Genomic DNA, 18300 nt, shown 5'->3' on the forward strand with positions numbered 1-18300 from the left:
CTGGTTTCCATTAAGCTGGAGATGAACGTAATAAAACCGCATTAGAAAGTGGTGATGCACACTCTGACGCATGACCTTTCACCTGGCCACCTGCTCCACTTCACAGCAAAGTGAACAGGATTATGAGAAGAGGTGCTCCCTTGAACAGTGGAAAACAGTGGAAAATGGATTTTAGATTTACAAATGCACCAGAGGGGAAAATCCATTCTGAAAACTTAAAAACAACAAAGGCAGTTCCTTAATTTGTCTGTATGATGTGTTAAAATTTGCATCTGTCTTTCTGAAGACCTTCACAGTCTGCATACCCGACAGTTCTCTTTACAGTTTGCAGTGTCATGCTACAATTCACCGTGTCATGCTTGTGTTTCCCCCTGATTAACGCAGATCACATGTGGCAGAAAGCAGTCAGTCTGATGTTCAGTGAAAAAGTTTGGATCCATCTCTTCATGCACTCAGTGACTCATTTGCCCTTTATCGACACCTTTATCTCTCTAACCCCCCCACAAACACACACACACACACACACACACACCTCAACATACTCCTACCCTGCTGTGATCGCACTTTCTCCTGAAAATATATAACCAGCAACATTTTCTGTCCAAGGCACTTTAATCCAATCAACTAAATGGACTGAACAGGAATAAAATGTATGTGCATTGTCACTAACGGTAAAGACACCCATTATGTTTTGTTTTTAAGTAGTGCCGCAATTAATACTTATTATTATTGTCAGTTTTTTCCCATTAATTGATAATCATTTTGTCTGTCAAATGTAAACAATAATGATATATGTCACGCACAAAAGTTATAAGAGCCGAAATAATCTCAGAGAAAAGCAGCGAATTTCAGCACTGAGGAGCAATTCACTGTACAGAATAGACTGACTCTGATTCCACCTATATTACCTCATTTGCTTTCCCCTCATATTCCCTGTTTATTACATACTTGAGACCCTCGCTGCGCACCGCGTCCTCCTCCAGAAGCCGGCGAGTCAGATGGAGCGATATATTGCTGTGCAGTGAAGTGTCCACTGTGTGAGTGTTTACCGTCCTCTGGAGAGGAAGTCCAGGTGGTTCGTTCCTTATCTCACCAAACGCGGCCGTGCAATCAGGCTCTAGTGGAGATTACCAAACTCGCCAGTGAAACACACAACGCTTCAGCCAATGTGGTTGCAAGCTAGGCTGTCCTTCACTGAGCTTAGCAGTGGTCAAGAATACCAACACACATCAACCACGGCTGAATACAGGATGCAGGCCCCGACGTTACGCAGACTTGCAGTTGCTAAAATATGGGCTTGATCCCTTCCTCTGTGTGAATGAGTGTGTGTGTGTGTGTGTGTGTGTGTGAGGGTGTGTATGAGACTTAACAGATGTTATTGTGTGAAATGACGGTCAACATCACACAGCATAATCGTGGTTATCTCTGAGGCAGCAGATTTGCAACTTCATCATCTTGAATCGACTTGCATGAAGATAATGGAGCTTTGTTTTTGTCTTTCCAATTAAAAAAAAAAAAAAAAAATTGTCCGTGGAAGATTTTGCTAAATAATCCATGGCGTACAGGCTCACACATAAGCCAAGAAACAAAAAGATGAAATAAGTTAGAAAGTCCTGGAAAATCAAAAATCTAAAAAAAAATACTCTGTGTATAGACGAACCATTCAAAAGTTTTCTCATTTCTTTGCCCTTGAGGAAAGACAGTATGCATTACAAGCAAATGAAAGTGCTTGCCATTAATTATGCCTAGCAAATGAGATTATCCACAGCTGTCAGACCACAAACACACATCGGACAGCGAGCGTGTGCTTCTCCCTCCCCCCCGCCATGCCTAATTTCATTATTCTATTAAATAAGGTTCATTAACAACGACTGGATGGAGAAACGATGCTTCTAAGGTTTGATAAAGGCGAGCACTGTGGAATATGAAACGATGCAAGCAGCCTCTTCTCATTTGTGCTCCACTCCTCTCCTCGAATCCTCTAATAAATGTGATAGTCTTCATTTCACTTTGAGATTAAGTAACAAACAACCGAGCGTTAATATCTGCATTTGTTTCAGCTGCTCAGCTACCTTTTATCAAACTCGGTGATGCTGATACTCTGTGCAGGATGAGGGAACATAGATAATGAGGTATAGTGAGAAATGGTGAAGCTGAAGTTAAAATCTCATTCAAATGAAGTCTCTGGTTTGTAAGATGTTCTTTTTTTGCTGTTTTTTTTTTAAAATAAGAAGCTGTGATGGATGTGTGGCTAAGGCGTCAGACTTTAAATCAAATGGCGTTTCCCTGCCAGATTCAAACCGTGCTCATGGTGATGAACAGCTAAATGGTAAAGTGTCGCTTCTTCTTAAACAACCGTTAAACAAACACATGGTTTACCTGTGCCTGAAAGGAAAGGGATACGTTTTTTAAGGTTCACCTCTTGAGCAGGGAGGACAGATGGTTTCAAAGAGGAATGAAGGAACCTATCTATGTTAAAATCGAGAAACCATGTCTGAACAGAAGAGGACTTCTCAGACACCAACTAGCTCCAACCTGAAATGCTGCCTCATCATCCCTTCCCAGGAAGTTAAACCATTCACTCTTGACCCCTTGTGATCCTAACGACCGTCGTTCAACCCTGAAGCCAGGTGACCCTAACGGCCGTTGTTAACTCCTGAAGCCAGGTGAGCCTAACGACCATCGTTCACTGCCGTGGCCAGGTGACTCTAACGGCCGTCGTTCACTCCTGGAGCCAGTGACCCTAACGACCATCGTTCACTGCCGTGGCCAGGTGACTCTAACGGCCGTCGTTCACTCCTGGAGCCAGTGACCCTAACGACCATCGTTCACTCCCGTGGCCAGGTGACCCTAACGACCAGTGTTCACTCCTGAAGCCAGGTGAGCCTAACGACCATCGCTCACTTACATGGCCAGGTGACCCTAACGACCATCGTTCACTCCTGAAGCCAGGTGACCCTAACGACCATCGTTCACCCCTGAAGCCAGGTGACCCTAACGACCATCGCTCACTTCCATGGCCAGGTGACCCTAACGACCATCGTTCACCCCTGAAGCCAAGTGACCCTAACGACCATCGTTCACCCCTGAAGCCAGGTGACCCTAACGACCATCGTTCACCCCTGAAGCCAGGTGACCCTAACAACCATTGTTTACTCTTGAAACCAGATATTGCTAATGACCATCGTTCACCCCTGGACAGAGGTGACTCCACCCACCCTAACAACAGTTGTTACAACACGGAGGAGCACCAATGAGCCAACAACCTCACAGCTATTTAACACACAGGTTAAATAGCTGGGACTCCCCACCAGAAGCTCCTTGGATGTGAAACGTCTTTGAGAATCTACATATAAGTGCAGTTGACTTCAACTCAACCCTACGTGGTTAAAGCTTCTCTGCTAAATGTATGTTATGACTTCATGTTCCAGTCCTACCACTGGCAAAATCCCCTGTCAGAAGTCTTTGTTTTCAGGACAGCGTACATGATGTGGTTGAAATGGGTTTTGACTTTAAAAGGACAATTCATCCATTTTGATTTTTTATGTTATTTCCATTTTGATTTTTTTGTTACTTTGATTTTTTTGTTACTTTTTTTGTTACTTCACTTCTAATGTAGGAAAAGTTAACCGTAATGCCAAATGCTAACCGTTAGTTTCCTGCCATTTAGGGGAACTTCCACAAAACTAAAGAAAACACTGACATAACCAAACAATAAAAAAACACACCATGGCTGTAAGAGTGAAGAAACGTCAAAACCAAACCAGAGATGAGACTTTGGATCTGATCTTTTTCTGGATGCAATTTGTACATGTTTTCAGATGTGGCAAATTTGGAGTGGACTAAAATCACCGACATGGTAACCAGAAATGGAGAACCTGATGCAGCGGTGTTCCAGGAAATCTGAAAAGTATGGATTTGCCTTTCAAGATGCCTTTCAAATGTGGTTCTGCAAGCTGTGATGGCCGAGTGGTTAAGGCGTTGGACTTGAAATCCAATGGGGTTTCCCCGCGCAGGTTCAAACCCTGCTCACAGCGGCATGCTTGATGTACATCACTTCTAAAGTCCTCTGCTGACTGACCTTGTTTTCAGGGCGATCTAAAGAAAGTGGTTGTTAACACAGAACATAAGATGTTGATGGCAAAGTCACATGAGAAAGGGGATGTCTGCACTCAGTTTTCAAAATCACATTGTCTGCTTTATTTAAGTGTTGCCATCGTACCAACATTAGTCAGCTGATTTATGCAAATCTGTTAAAACTACAGAAAGCCTGCAACAGTGAACAGTGAGACTTTTGAGGCTGATCTCTCTCTGGGATGAATGCCACTTTAATGCAATTTGTGCAAACAGCAACAATCCTAGAGATGACAATCTAGACAGGACTAGTTTCACCATTTTTTTTTTTTCTTTTTCTAATTGACATTTGACAGACCAGGATTTTAACTGATGTCGGAGAATGCGGTTTGTACAAATTACTGACATGGCAGATTCACGCAGGACTAAAATTACAGAAAGGGTAAACAGAGAACGCAGAACTTAAACCGTAGCTGGATGAAACCTGTAGAGCCGCTCTGATATTTAAGATGCCTTTCTGAGATGCAAGGAACAGCTGTGATGGCCGAGTGGTTAAGGCGTTGGACTCGAAATCCAATGGGGTTTCCCCGCGCAGGTTCAAACCCTGCTCACAGCGATGGGCAGCTCAAATGCTCAAAGCTTGTTAAAGCCTTCCTTTGCATGTCAGCATACTGTCTGTGGATGCACTTTACTACATTCTGGTCTATGTGTGTTTACTGTGAATGTGAATCATTTCCCTTCTTCATGCACAGTCAGCTGTATATAACCTGTATAAGGTATGGACCAGGGGAGGATGATGACATTTACGTCATGCAAATCCTCTTGGACTCACAAAAGTGCAAAGTATGAATTTGCCCTCATAGTTTGCCAAGTACTAGGCAGGCTTCCCCTGTTGTTGAGGACACACTGGCACACATTAACCCTCACATTACAAATGCTCTGTGGCCCTGTGTGCTCCTAATTAGCTCCGAGGGTGGTTTGAGTGATCAGATCGCAGTGTCTCTAAGACACACTAAACCCTGTTTACAGCTGTATTTAGTGCAGTCTAGTTGTGATTGGATCACCCGAGAAACTGCATGAGGCAGGGTCTGAGTCTGATCTCATTTTGGGGTGAACGCCACTTTAATGCGATTGGAGCAGACAACATTTAACAACAGTCCTAGAGATGACAAATCAGTCAGGACTAGTTCACATGTTTGTTTTTTATTTCACATTTCACAAGCCAAGATTTTGACTGAGATTGGAGCTAGCCAGTTGTATAAATGATTGATATGGAAGATTCTACTCCATTATATATAAAATGCATTTCGAAGCAACAGGTGGCAGTTGTGATGGCTGAGTGGTTAAGTTGTTCGACTCCAAATCCAGCAGGAACTCTCCATGCAGGTTCAAGTCCTCCTCATGGCAGTGTGTGTCCACAGACTTAATGTTGTACATAAACATAAGTGCAAAGACCGTTTAATTCAGGGTTTGCCTTCTGGTCAAATTTCTGAAGTCAATCCCTGCAACTGCATGTTCACATCAAATCACAAATGAACACTGAAGCAATGGCTGTGCACTTTCTCTGAAACGTGAGATGCTTTTAAAACAAAGGCCGAAGCTGTAGTGGCCGAGTGGTTAAGGCATTGGATTAGCAATCCAATGGGGTTTCCCCTCGCAGGTTCGAATCCTGCTCACAGCAGTGGACAGCGAAGCTTCTCTGTTGAACATGCTCTGAGAACAAGGTTCGTTTTCAAGACAATATGAGTGAAGTAATTGTAAACACGGGACAAGCTCCATAAGTAGAGTGGTTATGGATAAGCACTCTCCAAAACTACAGAGACACAGTGGTACAATCTCACCAAGAACGGTCACTGATGTGTTCAAACAATAAAAATACATGAAAGAATGAGAAAGAAAAGTCACAACTGGACCAGAGCTGACATTGTGGAGTTTGTACAAGTTTCTGGCATGGGATATCTGGACATTTGGACAGAAATGACAGAGCTGAAGATATAGCACGAGTTCATGAAACCTGAAGCCCTCTCTGATATGCACGATGCCTCTTAAAACTCATTATGTAAGCTCTCATGCCTGAGTGGTTAAGGCTTAATCCAAAGGGGTTTCCCTGCTCACAGCGGCGAGTGTGTATGACATATTTCATGACTTAAAATGCTCTGCAGACAGGCTTTGTCTTCAGAGCCATGAATATAGCACCAAAGTTCACAGGACAAAAGTAATGTTCATGGAAAAGCTGCAGTCAGTTTCCAAGACTGAAGTGCTGCCATCGCACCAAAATTTGGTATCGCTGTACCCAAACGCTGAAAACACAGCCTGACTGCCAGAGTGAGGAAAAGACAAACAAAATGCTGTGTAAATGCAGTTTGAATAGATGGCCTTTTACCCAATAAAATGACAACATTTAGCAAGGATCCTAAGGATAAAAGTGCAGACAGGGCTGGTTCTAGTTGAATCTTATTTAATTGGCATTTTACAGACCAGGACTCTAACTGGCTTTGCAGGGTTCAGGTTCTACAAATTACTGACATGGTCGGTTCGGACAGGTCGCAGCGAACAGAAACGGTGAGGCTGAAGTTCAAGTATGAGCTCATTAAACTTGTAGAGCGCCTCTGATCTGTAAGATGCCTTTCAAAAGCTCTAAGAGCAGCTGTGATGGCCGAGTGGTTAAGGCGTTGGACTTGAAATCCAATGGGGTTTCCCCGCGCAGGTTCGAACCCTGCTCACAGCGTCGGACATGCAGGCGTGTTTGAACATCACTTAAGACTTGCTTTCTTGAGACTTAAAAGTTTAAGAACAGAGAAGGAAGAACTTGTAATGTTGCACCGTGTCCTTGTATGGAAATGACACAATCTTCACCAACAACGTGTGGACTCATTTCACCGGAGCTGATTTTACTGGGCATTTTACAGCAGCTGGAGGAGGCTGGCATTTTTAATGGCATGGGTGCACACAGTAAGAATTATTAATGTCACATTAATGTCACATTAGGATGGCACTAAAACTGCAGACATGCTGTAGACATGCTTTCTCTTTAAAACTGATCCTGTCCAAATAGCCTAATAAAAATTGTTACACAATTTGACAGTTGGGTGAAAAGCTCAGAAACAAACTGTACTTTACCTTTTGCTGTAAGCACACAGAAAATCTGTGCTGCAAAACAGCAGAAAGAAATCCATCCCTAAAGCGCCGCACACACGCATTTCCCAGATTCGTTTGCAATCAGAATTACAGATAGATTAAATCAAATTTGCTTGATTTCTTTCAAAAACATGGAGAAAAAAGATAATGAGCAAATGAGCAAAATATGACAAAAAAGAAACTTTCACCTGAAAATTAGCAAAAAAAAAAAAAAAAAAAAGTTTATAAAAATTGCAAGAATATTGGATTTTTTGCCGATATCTGATATGCCAATATTTTCCAGCTCTTTTGGTCAATGCTGATATATGCATTTTTTTTTCTGCCTAATTGCTGTAGTGGAATTAACATTTTATTATGCCTGCTCTTTCTGTGAAGGCCCACTGGAAAAGGCACCATGCTTTTCAAAATGTACGAATTCACTGGGCAAAATAAGAAAACCACTTAACCTTAGGTGATGTAAAACATGTCATATTTAGTTTTATATAACATTTCATTTCAAACAAAACTGCAAGACTCATCCTGCTGGAACAGGCTTGGATGATTCTGCTCTTGAATCCCGACAGCAGCCGCATCCTGCTGAGATTTGATCTATTTCTCATTTCGGCAGGACTTTTCATTTCGGGCCGATACCAATCCATTTTAAAGCCGACATCAGCCGATACTGATGACGGGCCGATATTATCGCGCATCCCTAATTGTGATAAAAATGATATATTTAAACGTCAGATCAGCGATGCAGAATCCATGTCAGGTTGCTTCTGTTTAAGTGCTCGTGAACGGCGTCTGAACCAACACATCCTCCTTTCACGAGCATTTAAATAAAAAGAAATAAAGTGAATTTTGTTAAGTGGGTGAAGTATGACCTTTCAAAATAATAGTCCTCCCATGGGCCCGCTGGGTTTAAAAGGGTTAAGAGAACACCTTGTCATCATGTGCCCTGATTAACCTCTACTTAAATTCAACGCAAAGGCTCTGTACTTTATTCTAATCCGCCTCTACTGCAATTTACAAATAGGTGTCAGTTAATAGGACTTGGGTCAGGGAGTGTGTGTGCTTGTGTGTGTGTGAGAGAGAGAGAGAGAGAGAGAGAGAAAATAGAGCATGCGTAAACAAAAAAGTGACAATGACAGAAAAGAGAGGGAAGGCAAGCGGGGGTTAGCTGATGTAACCTAAAGACAAACACAGTTATTATCTTTTTTTCCCGCTAAAATAAATGGCCCCATTAGCTGTGATGATGCAGGTCATTGAAACACCTCCAACCTCCACCTGCCTTCAGAAGCCGCAGCCTCACATCATTACATTCACATCCCATCCTGCAGCTCCCGCTCATATCAGCCCACCACTTAAATGGCATCACACGCCTAATATAACTGCTGGGTGCAAGGTTAATGTGGGGTAGTTCAGTCTGCATGCACTCTTCATTATTCAAATGACTTTTATTTTAGATGCAATGACCTCGAGAATTACTCGTCTCCAGTTGTTTTTTTTGTTTTTTTTTAAAAAGGTGGAAAAAAGGCTGTAAAAATACTTAAACACCAGAAAAAAAGCTACTTTGCTGTCAGAAAATTTGGAGAAGTGTGATATTTTATCCCGTCGTAATTGTTTGAGATTAAAAGTGGGGTGTTTTCATATTTTATCAATTAAGTTTCACCGTTTCTATCACTCTGCTGTAAAGTTAAATCCCTTGTTTGTAGTTTCTTTTATCTGAGATTCAGTACAACTGCTTCATGTGTGATGGTGAACTCCTTCAAAATACAACAGAATACAGTTATGTGCATGATTCATTACATACATTTGGTTTATAATCTTCACTGTATGAACTTTATGATCTTTCCATGACCGAGGATCAGCCTCCACAAGGGCACAAACATCAGCTTGGACATTCCTGGATTTAATAATCACATATAGATTTTGAGTTTTGCACTTACAAGGGAGAAAGTCCTAATATTTTGCAGACATATTGTGTTAGCAAAGACATTCCCTAGACAGTATCATCCCTATTTCAGATTATTTTTCTGCTACATTCGCTGTAAGTCCCTTTGCGGCTGCCAAATGTCTTGAACATGAAATATTAATATATGTTTTCATTCGAAAATGCTACATTTCCATTTTGGAAAAATTCTGCAACCCCAAATCGATGAGTCAGTGTCTGAAATGCACCGATAATTACAGTCTTAAAAGTGACTCATTTTTGTAAGTGTCTCAGAATGGCTCATTACTTTGATGTTAATCCATAACATGTTTTATAATACTGTTGGAAGCGTCCGAATTTTCAAACGCTTGGATATGAAATGTAACGTGCTTTCCCATGTTTATGGCCTGGAGCTCGACCCGCCCCAGTGCTCCCAGTGCCAAAGACACAAGCTAAATGGTGGCGGTGCTGCAGATAAATCTACAGGGAAATGGGGTCACTGGTGCAGAGACCAGTGCAGAGATCAGCTCGTGGCTGAACGAGGTAATCTGTTCAGGTGTCGCGCTCTGGGTGTCTCCTGAAGTCCTGACATCAATAAGAGAGAAAACACACGGAAGACAAATCATCTGCTTAGAGGAGAAAGGAGATTTTCCAGGAATGAAGAGAAGAATGCATATTTTCTCAATGACGTCCTTGTATTTTTGAAGTTACACACTGGATTTAGGTTTAGGGTTAGTTTATTACACTTGTAAAATGATAATATAATGCATAAAATGACAGTAAGGGAGACAACATACATAAATAGTTATTGGGAGGAGAAAAAAAAACAAAAAAAACAAAGGATGTGCAGGAGGAGCCAATAAAACCCGCAGGGGCTTGTCGGGCAGTTCCTCTAGTGTGAAACATCCAACAAGAACACAATCAAAACATTAAAATAATAGAAATAAGACAAAATACATAAAGAGATGAAAGAGAAAAGCAGGAAACAACACATCATTTTTAACAGGGTGTAAGAATGTTAATAAGAAGATGTAAAAGTCCAAGGTTTACAGTGAAATTGCCTTTTTTTTTTAGGAATAGGAGTGTCTGTACTTTTTAGGTTTTTCCCTCAGCCGTGATACACTGGTTCAAAAAATAAATTGCACATTAATGCTGTCTTGGTATTATATTATGACAGCTAAAGCAGCATCTCTTCCCAGTGGATAGACTAAAACTGAAAATACTATTGAAGGCAAGAAAGTGATAAGTGAGTGCAGAGCAGATGAATTCAAGTCAAAACATTCTCATCATAATCCCTGCCAAAGTCATATTTCATGGAAATATAACTGTGGGTGTGAGAAAAAAAAGCACATTTTCTTGTGGTTTCATATTTGGAAGAGACATGCTGTTGTTGTTTTTTTCTCGAATAAAATATCCATTAGTCTGCTAATGCTTCATGGCGGTGTCACGTTTTTGTTGACAAAAACTGCAGAATCGCTTCCGCCCGGTCATTAATAATTGAAGTTTAATATTTATCTATTATAATTTACACCAGTTCATTCATATTTTATGGACTGGCCTCCCGAATTGTTTGCCGATGAATATTTTTCCCCAGTTTTCATCAATCTTCCACAGCATCTCACAGAGGCCAGTGTTTGCCTCTAATTCTCTGAGTTGTCACCAGTTCCTCTGAGCCGACTTTGCACGACATGCGCTCCAGTTTTTCTCCAAATCCTCAAAACCCATCAGCACTCCTCACAGCACATGAGTTTGACCTTTTTCGGCACTATTAAATGTCATCAATAGATGGACCAATATGAAGAAATACAGTCAAGTTTGGACAATGTCGCTGATGACAGCAAGTATTTTTCATCTTAAACCTCACTAATGCTCCTGTGAAAAAAATATACTGGTATGAACATGATGCGCAATATGTCCGTTTTTTCAAGAACTAAGAAAAGCAGCACTGTATTGTATTTTTGACATGATTTGATTGGTTTTGAAAGAGTTTCATGATGCCAAAACGTTGGTGAATTTCCCAACGCATACAGATGCATATAATCTTAATGAAAACTGGGGATGCAGTGTCTAGCAAAAGAGAGATCACACAGAAACCATCGTTTCCTCAAAACCTTCAGAATACTGGCCAAATCCTCTGAACCCATGGTCACCCCCACCCCACACACACACCCCCACCGCCATTAAATCTAATGATAAATTCACGAAATTGTGCAACTGCTGCCAAGAAAATCCCCCTCGCTTCTCATTTTGTTCGAGCTCCTAGATGCTCCTCTTTTGTGCGAACCTCGTCCCTTATCGCCTGCACCTTTCAATTACCTCGGCCGGCTCTGAGCCACCTCTGTTTGTTTTCACTCTATTTCTTTTCTTTAGCGGGATCTCTAATGGCCTTCTCAGCCTCGCACATTACGCTTGCACTATCGCCATAAATGTGTTTACCTCAGTCCATTTCATTACGTTTATGGCTGGGGATGAATATCAAAGTATGCAGCATAAACATGCGCAATCGTGACTCTGTAATTGGGCTCATTCCTCGGAACGCAGCAATGTCAGATCAGGATTCGACTTTTATATCTAAGAGCATGCCGGTGAAATATCACTCCTGTGTGTGTGTGTGTGTGTGTGTGTGTGTGGCGATACGTGATGTTGCATCGTGCTGTGGAGAAAATGCTCGGTAATAGACTGCATCTGTGTCGCTGTTTCAGGACGGAGTAACATGCTGTCTGCCCTCATCAGTCCCATGAGGCACCGAGACGCTGGAGCCACATCAGCTGAGGACGCAGACAATTCAAGTAAATGACGTTCCTTTTTACACTGACAGATATCTGTTGTCATTGGGGGGGAAAAATAACATTTTCTCTATTTACAGAGGGCCATGAACCTGAAGGATTCCATGGTCTTTAAGGATTGTGAAAGTGTTAAACTGACGGGTTTAATAAGTTCTGATGTTTTAATGACTTGAAATGGCCTCACCGCCGAGGAAACATTTGCCAATAATCAGCTCTGTGGTTTATGAATGGCGACAACTCTGTCAGCCACTGGCTTCAGAAGCAGAACATCATTGTAAGGTGCGTGTTTCAACCCAACCTTAAAACTGTGTGATGTAAAATGTGGATAAAATGTTGTAAACGGGCCATCACTGCTATGGTCCTTAAAAAAATGTACAGTCTGACAGATACAACATGGGACGATTTCTCTTGAGTCCTTAAAAGTTGATGTTGCAGAGACGCAGACAGGGTATGATGTAAGGTTACCAGCAAGTCGTGAAATTTCACTTTTGTGTTCTATACATTTCACACTCAATTTTGATCCTCCAACAGGTACAAGCAGTCTGGAGGTGAAAGAGAACCAGGACCATAAAAACCAAGCGGACTGCGACCTACTACGAAAATATCATCCATCCACCTTTTGCACAACCATCCCCAGACGCGGGACAAGAACCCTGAAGAGGAAGCAGCCACTGATGGACGGAAAAGATCGATTCTTCTACCAAAGCCACCTGACTTGTAAGAGAGCGGCGTGGGCCGTGACGCAGAAGAACGCCTTGGTCCAGCTGAACGAGCTGCAGCCGGGCCTTCAGTACGAGATCATGTCCAAGACGGGTCCGCTCCATGCTCCCGAGTTTTCCATCGGCGTGGAGGTGAACGGTCTCCGCTTCGAGGGCCGAGGCCCGACAAAGAAGCAGGCCAAGATGAGGGCTGCAGAGCTGGCCCTGCGCTCCTTCATCCAGTTCCCCAATGCCTCCCAGGCTCACGCCGCCATGGGCAATTTCCCCAGTGCCCCGATGGATTTTACAGCGGATAAACTGGACATCCCTGACATGTTCCTCAAAGAATTTGAGCCATCGTCCCACGAAAACTGTGATCTCTTGCGTTGCAGCACGGGTAAAAAGGAGGTCCTCTCCAGCATATACAACCATAGACGACTCGTTCGACTCACTCTGGACCTGCTTTCTACGACGAATTCAAAAAGACAAAGACAAGCCCTTAGCTCTTCACTTTCAGAGCGACTCGGCCCGGTGGCGCTGCTCGATGAGTTGCAGCCAGGACTCAGGTACATCTGCCTTACGGAGCGGGTTCAGGGCAGGCCAATGAGGAGTTTTGTCATGGTGGTGTGTGTGGAGGGGAGGGTGTTCGAGGGCTGCGGCCACAGCAAGAGGCTGGCCAAGGCCCAGGCAGCGGCAGCGGCACTACAGGCCCTGTACAACATAACCCTGGGACCAGAGAGGAGCGCGCTGGGCCTCACTGCCAGCAGAGCCAAAAACCAGCTACCTCGGGTGAGTAGGTCCACTTTTTAAACTACTTGTTGTTTTTTAATCACTATGCAACGTGTGGGCTTGTGGATGTCTTTTGAGAAATGAAACAGTGCAGAAATTATTAGACAGTCAACAGAAAAATTATCTTAATCGTCTTGATTTCTTAAAAAATACTTTTAGTCCTTTCTGATTTCACATGAATTTTAATTTTCTTTGCACTGTCTTTTATTGACTTTTACACTCTTTTATACTTTTATTTTATTTTTAATTAATTAATTATTCATACCTTTGGTAGCTGTTTTTGTCATTTACCAAGTAAAGATACCAAACACTTGCTGGTTACAGCTTGTCGCATGCTAAGGTTTGTTTGTTTTTCTCCTTTTCTAATCGCTGTAAAATGAAAACTGGGTAATTTTGTCTGCTGAGCTGACTAACTAAGCAATTTCATGGCATAATCTGGGCTGAGATAACTTGCAATGGGCATTTATCATTATTTTTGCCCTTAGATGAACAAAATTGTGAATAAATTAATAATCAGTGGTTAATTGATGGTTAATTCACAAATGCAAATACAAATTGTTAGTTGCAACCCTAGAAAGAAAATATGTGTGTGTCTGTGTGTGTGTGTGTGTGTTATTAGTGGTGTATGCCTGAGGGTGCACTGTGTTGAGACCACTGTATATGAGTTTGCTGATATGGAGGGATTTGGCTGTGGAATGGCAATATTTACACCAGATCCAATGTCTTAGTAAATGTCATCCCTCCTTTAAAATAAGTATTTTTAGCTCAGTTACAAATACTACCAACAGCAGTGACGCTGACTTTGCCCTTTATTTCTTTAAGTCCCGCCAGTCTTCTAAACGGCTTGGATAAATGGCTCTAACGCTACTAAATGGAGTGCATCGCCTATCTGTGCGGCCATCATGGCCCGAGGCCTGAGAGCTGAACGGTGGCCTGCATGCCCATCCGTAGCATCCAAACAACTTCATTATATGCCTCTAAGCCTCCAAGAATCACCCTTGATGTCTTCTGCTGTCGTGCCTCACAAAGGGGATGTGAATCTGAGGTTTTAGTGCCACAGAGCCAGAGCAGGTGGCCGAGCGCGACGTCGCTAATGGAGGAACTATCATTCAACTGTGCAAAGGAATATAGAGCTGACAGGTAGACAGGCAAACATACAGGCTCTTCATTAAGTCCTGCGGCTGATTACACAGTCCATAGGGAAAAGGGGGGGAATGCCACAATGCCAGTGCAGATGAAAAATGAAAAATAACTGGATTTCAAAGCTCGGACTGTGAGCAACCAGGTGATTTAGCATCGCTGCAGGCTGTGCCACCAAATGGACGATTATTGAAATGTGGAGCAATTTGCAGAAGCTGGCCCGGTCCATCCCAGACAGTGTTTCTGTCTGGGAGACGATTTGATCACAGCCCCCGACTGATCACTTAGCATTACAACCCCCCCACCCCCCTCGCCTCAATATGAACTGTCTGTCAGGCGCTGCGACGCATTAATGAACATTATTACAGCACATTAGGGATGAAGGAGGAGCGGCAGCAGACCAAGGAGATTGAGATGGAGCGGGAAGGCGGTGTGAAGAGCATAATAATCCGACCGATAATTGTTTAACACACTCATTACACATGACCTTGTGCCACAGTCATCCAGACTACAATGTTCCTGCCAAAAATGACAGTTCGACCATTTGACGAAATCAATCAGTCAATAAACCGGGCTTTGTTTGTCTGGCCATTTTCATTTTTTAAACAGCTGTAACACAAAGTGCTTCACACAATGCAAACATAACGCGATGAAACGGCAATAATTCACTCAATAAAACTGGAACGGGGGAAAGGCTATAATAAATCTCAGTCAGTTGACCCGAGGAAACACCAGAGGAAAGATAAAGACTAGATAAGAAAGATAAAAACTTAGAATAGAGAAATAAAACAGTATTTAAAAAAAAGGTCGACGTATGAAAAATGACTCCACAAAAGTGACACCTGTACTTACAAAATATTTGATAGCTCAGCACAAATTTGAAAAAAAAAAAAAAAAAAAGTGGACACCTTATGGGATAATGTGCAACCAGCCAGTCACAAAATAGTGTCTTGGCTGTACATTATCCCATAAGGTGTTCACTTTTTTTCTTATTACAGTAACACATTTAATAGTCCATGTGCATCTATGCAACTAATTCGACCTGAAAGGCGAGCTAAGTTAGCACACTGCATCTTATAGTGCACCTTGTCTCTTGTTGTCTTTGTTTTCTTGAACAAAATGTTCAAAAAAATTAAAGTGACATTCATGTTGTAACCAGGTGTCGTGGTTACAGTAGTTTGCTTGAATAACAGCACTAAACGGACCGGACTTCTTGCGTGGAGTGATATATAAAAAATATATATCAAACCTGCATGAGGTGACGCTCAGTCATATCTGAGTCATCTGAACTGTTTTAGTGTTAGTCTACTTTTAGTAAATACTGTTTGACTAAATATTGTAAGATTTTAATCAACTAAATCTACAGTAGATTTGGTCGACTTAATCTAACAGGTTCAGTCAAAGCTTTATGCATTATTAAAATGTTTCTCTCGAATTTCCAAAGTCATCACACACTCCTGGAAAAAAACACCTACGAGCCTGTTTTCATGGAATGGCATTTATGTTTGGACGTGCAAAGCAGGCACAGATTTAACTCTTATGATATGAAACATGTCTTTATTTATCTTAAAATCAAATGCAGATTAAACTAAGTCTCATATAAAAGAAACAAGAATATTCGGCAGGACTGATGCACCGGGGAAGCTGATACATTGAACCTGCCGAACAAGGAGAGCAGCTCTGATTGGATCGCTTCCCTCACGTCGTCCCTCCCTAACATTTTCATCTTGTTTTTATTCGTTAACAAAAGTGTCAGTAGATTTCTTCATGGCTTTTGTCATCATAAATTAGTTCATCATCCCGTTTTCGTGGTCGTTGATAAAAAACTATGACTAAAATAATTATTCGTCAGTGAAATGAACACTGTAAACTGATCAGAGGTGATTATTCCACAGAGCCGTGTGATAACTTGGAGGTACTGGATAGTAAACTTGAGTTTATTTGTATTATATAGCATTTTGGAAACACATTAACCGTTAAATTGTGTATTTCTCCTTATATGGGTTACAATATTTTCTGTTTGGTAGAATCTGGCACGTTACATAACACACAGGAAGGAAGGTGTTGTAGTTGTGGCTCGTCCCTGTAGGACTCGAACCCACTGCCACTGTCAATATTAATGTTGTGATTTATCTACTAAGCTACATAAGGAAATATAAATATATTCTGTCAAAAACAGGTGCTATTTTGTAATAACCATCCTTAATAAATGGCAAATTGATAGTTAAAGTAATAGTTATTTTGCCGTTTACAAACAATGAAATGATAATTAATGTTTACTAATCATTAGTAATGCTCTAGTTTATGTTATTTTAGTATCTCATAAATATAAAAGTGCAATATTACCTCTTAAATGTAGAGTTAGTGTTAGGATTATGAGCAGATGTCTCTGTGTTTGACATTGCTCAGTTATTTTGGGTGTATGTGTATGACATCACTAATAACTAGTAAACATTCTTAATTGTCATTTCATGATTTGTTGACAAAACTACTAACAATTAAGTTTAATTAAGTCACAATTTACCATTTATTAATGATGCTTGTTATAAAGTGCTACCAAAAAAGTTTTCTTATGTTGTTTTATTCTTATTTGCCATCAAATTCGCATAAAACAAAAAGTGAAAATAGTTTTATGATGTGTTTGATGTTCCTTTTGGGGACACATGACGGTGCAACGAGGAGCAAAATGTTTGATGAAGTGTCCCGATGCAGTCAGCCCCCACCCATCCGGTACCACGAGGCGCATAAAACAAACATTCATATATATTAATGTCATATACTAATTTATTGGACATGAATTATTTGCAGCAGCTATTAGGCCCAGCTCCGCCTGTCCAATATTTTATCTGCCTCCTCCACGCTGAGGACAGTGATGGACGGTTTGAGCGATAATATTTTCTTGTGGACATTGAGTAGATGAGTTAAATCTGATATTGATGTGTGAACTCTGAGGCCCACTGATTGTTTTCGTTGTTTTGTTTTTTTTAGATCGTCTAGTGAACACCATTACTGGCACTCCGCTGGTACATATAAAGACTCTACACTGTTGTTTGTTTTGATGCTTATCCTGGCATTTGGTTGAACCTCGGTGCACATGACAAGAAACTTTAGCTTCCTGACATCGTCTGCCAAAAGAATGACAGAGCTCTGAAAATATAATTAGGGGTATTTTGACAGGGAGGAGCACAAAACCTCTCCCCCGCACACTCTGGGGGAGCTGGGAGAGAGAAAACTCGTGGTCGTCATTGACAGACTGTCAGAGATTTATAGCAAGCCCATTCTGACGGTCTAGGCAAATGTCACCGCCGTATGTGCATCCCTCCAGACTTGTACGGAAGATTTCTGTGTGTTTTGGGTCTGTTGTCTGAGGGAAAATAAGACAGCAGAAGCACCAGTGTCCTTAGGTTTAAATATAGTTATAACAATAAATAGTGTGCAGTTTCCAAAGCCAACTTTACTCATGAGAAAGTTGATCAAGTTCGCTCAATTCATTAGAGAAGCTACTTCACTTTTTCCTTTTGCTGCATCGCTCATGTTGACTTGAAACAGCCGAGATGGCTCTTAATTACATGTAAGTTAGTTTAGTTTTTGTCATTTTTGGTACTTGGCGTTGATCCAGTGCAGCTTCCAGTAATGGGGCCAGTGAATTACATATTTGTGAGCGCATGAGTGAAGGGTTTTATTACAGAACAAATCAGCACTCATCACTTTCTCCAAGCTGCAAATATAGTTATTTATCTTTGTTACAGTGACTAACATTAAT

General features: G+C 41.5%; 1 protein-coding gene and 4 non-coding genes across 5 annotated transcripts in view; all 5 read left to right on the plus strand.

The window, feature by feature from the left end:
• LOC115375783 (double-stranded RNA-specific editase B2-like) overlaps positions 1–18300 on the plus strand; it is a 60682-nt gene that overhangs the window by 19430 nt on the left and 22952 nt on the right. The window contains exons 2-3 of the mRNA XM_030075323.1: positions 11827–11913; positions 12442–13397. Of these exons, the coding sequence (XP_029931183.1) occupies positions 11827–11913; positions 12442–13397 (1043 nt within the window). The remainder of the gene's footprint in view (positions 1–11826; positions 11914–12441; positions 13398–18300) is intronic.
• Positions 3956–4037, plus strand: trnas-uga (transfer RNA serine (anticodon UGA)). The gene has a single exon. It is a non-coding gene; the product is annotated as a tRNA-Ser (tRNA).
• trnas-cga (transfer RNA serine (anticodon CGA)) lies at positions 4609–4690 on the plus strand. Its single transcript has one exon. It is a non-coding gene; the product is annotated as a tRNA-Ser (tRNA).
• On the plus strand, positions 5674–5755 carry trnaa-agc (transfer RNA alanine (anticodon AGC)). The gene has a single exon. It is a non-coding gene; the product is annotated as a tRNA-Ala (tRNA).
• trnas-uga (transfer RNA serine (anticodon UGA)) lies at positions 6721–6802 on the plus strand. Its single transcript has one exon. It is a non-coding gene; the product is annotated as a tRNA-Ser (tRNA).

The sequence above is a fragment of the Myripristis murdjan genome, chromosome 17 (assembly GCF_902150065.1).
Source record: "Myripristis murdjan chromosome 17, fMyrMur1.1, whole genome shotgun sequence".
NCBI lineage: Eukaryota > Metazoa > Chordata > Actinopteri > Holocentriformes > Holocentridae > Myripristis > Myripristis murdjan.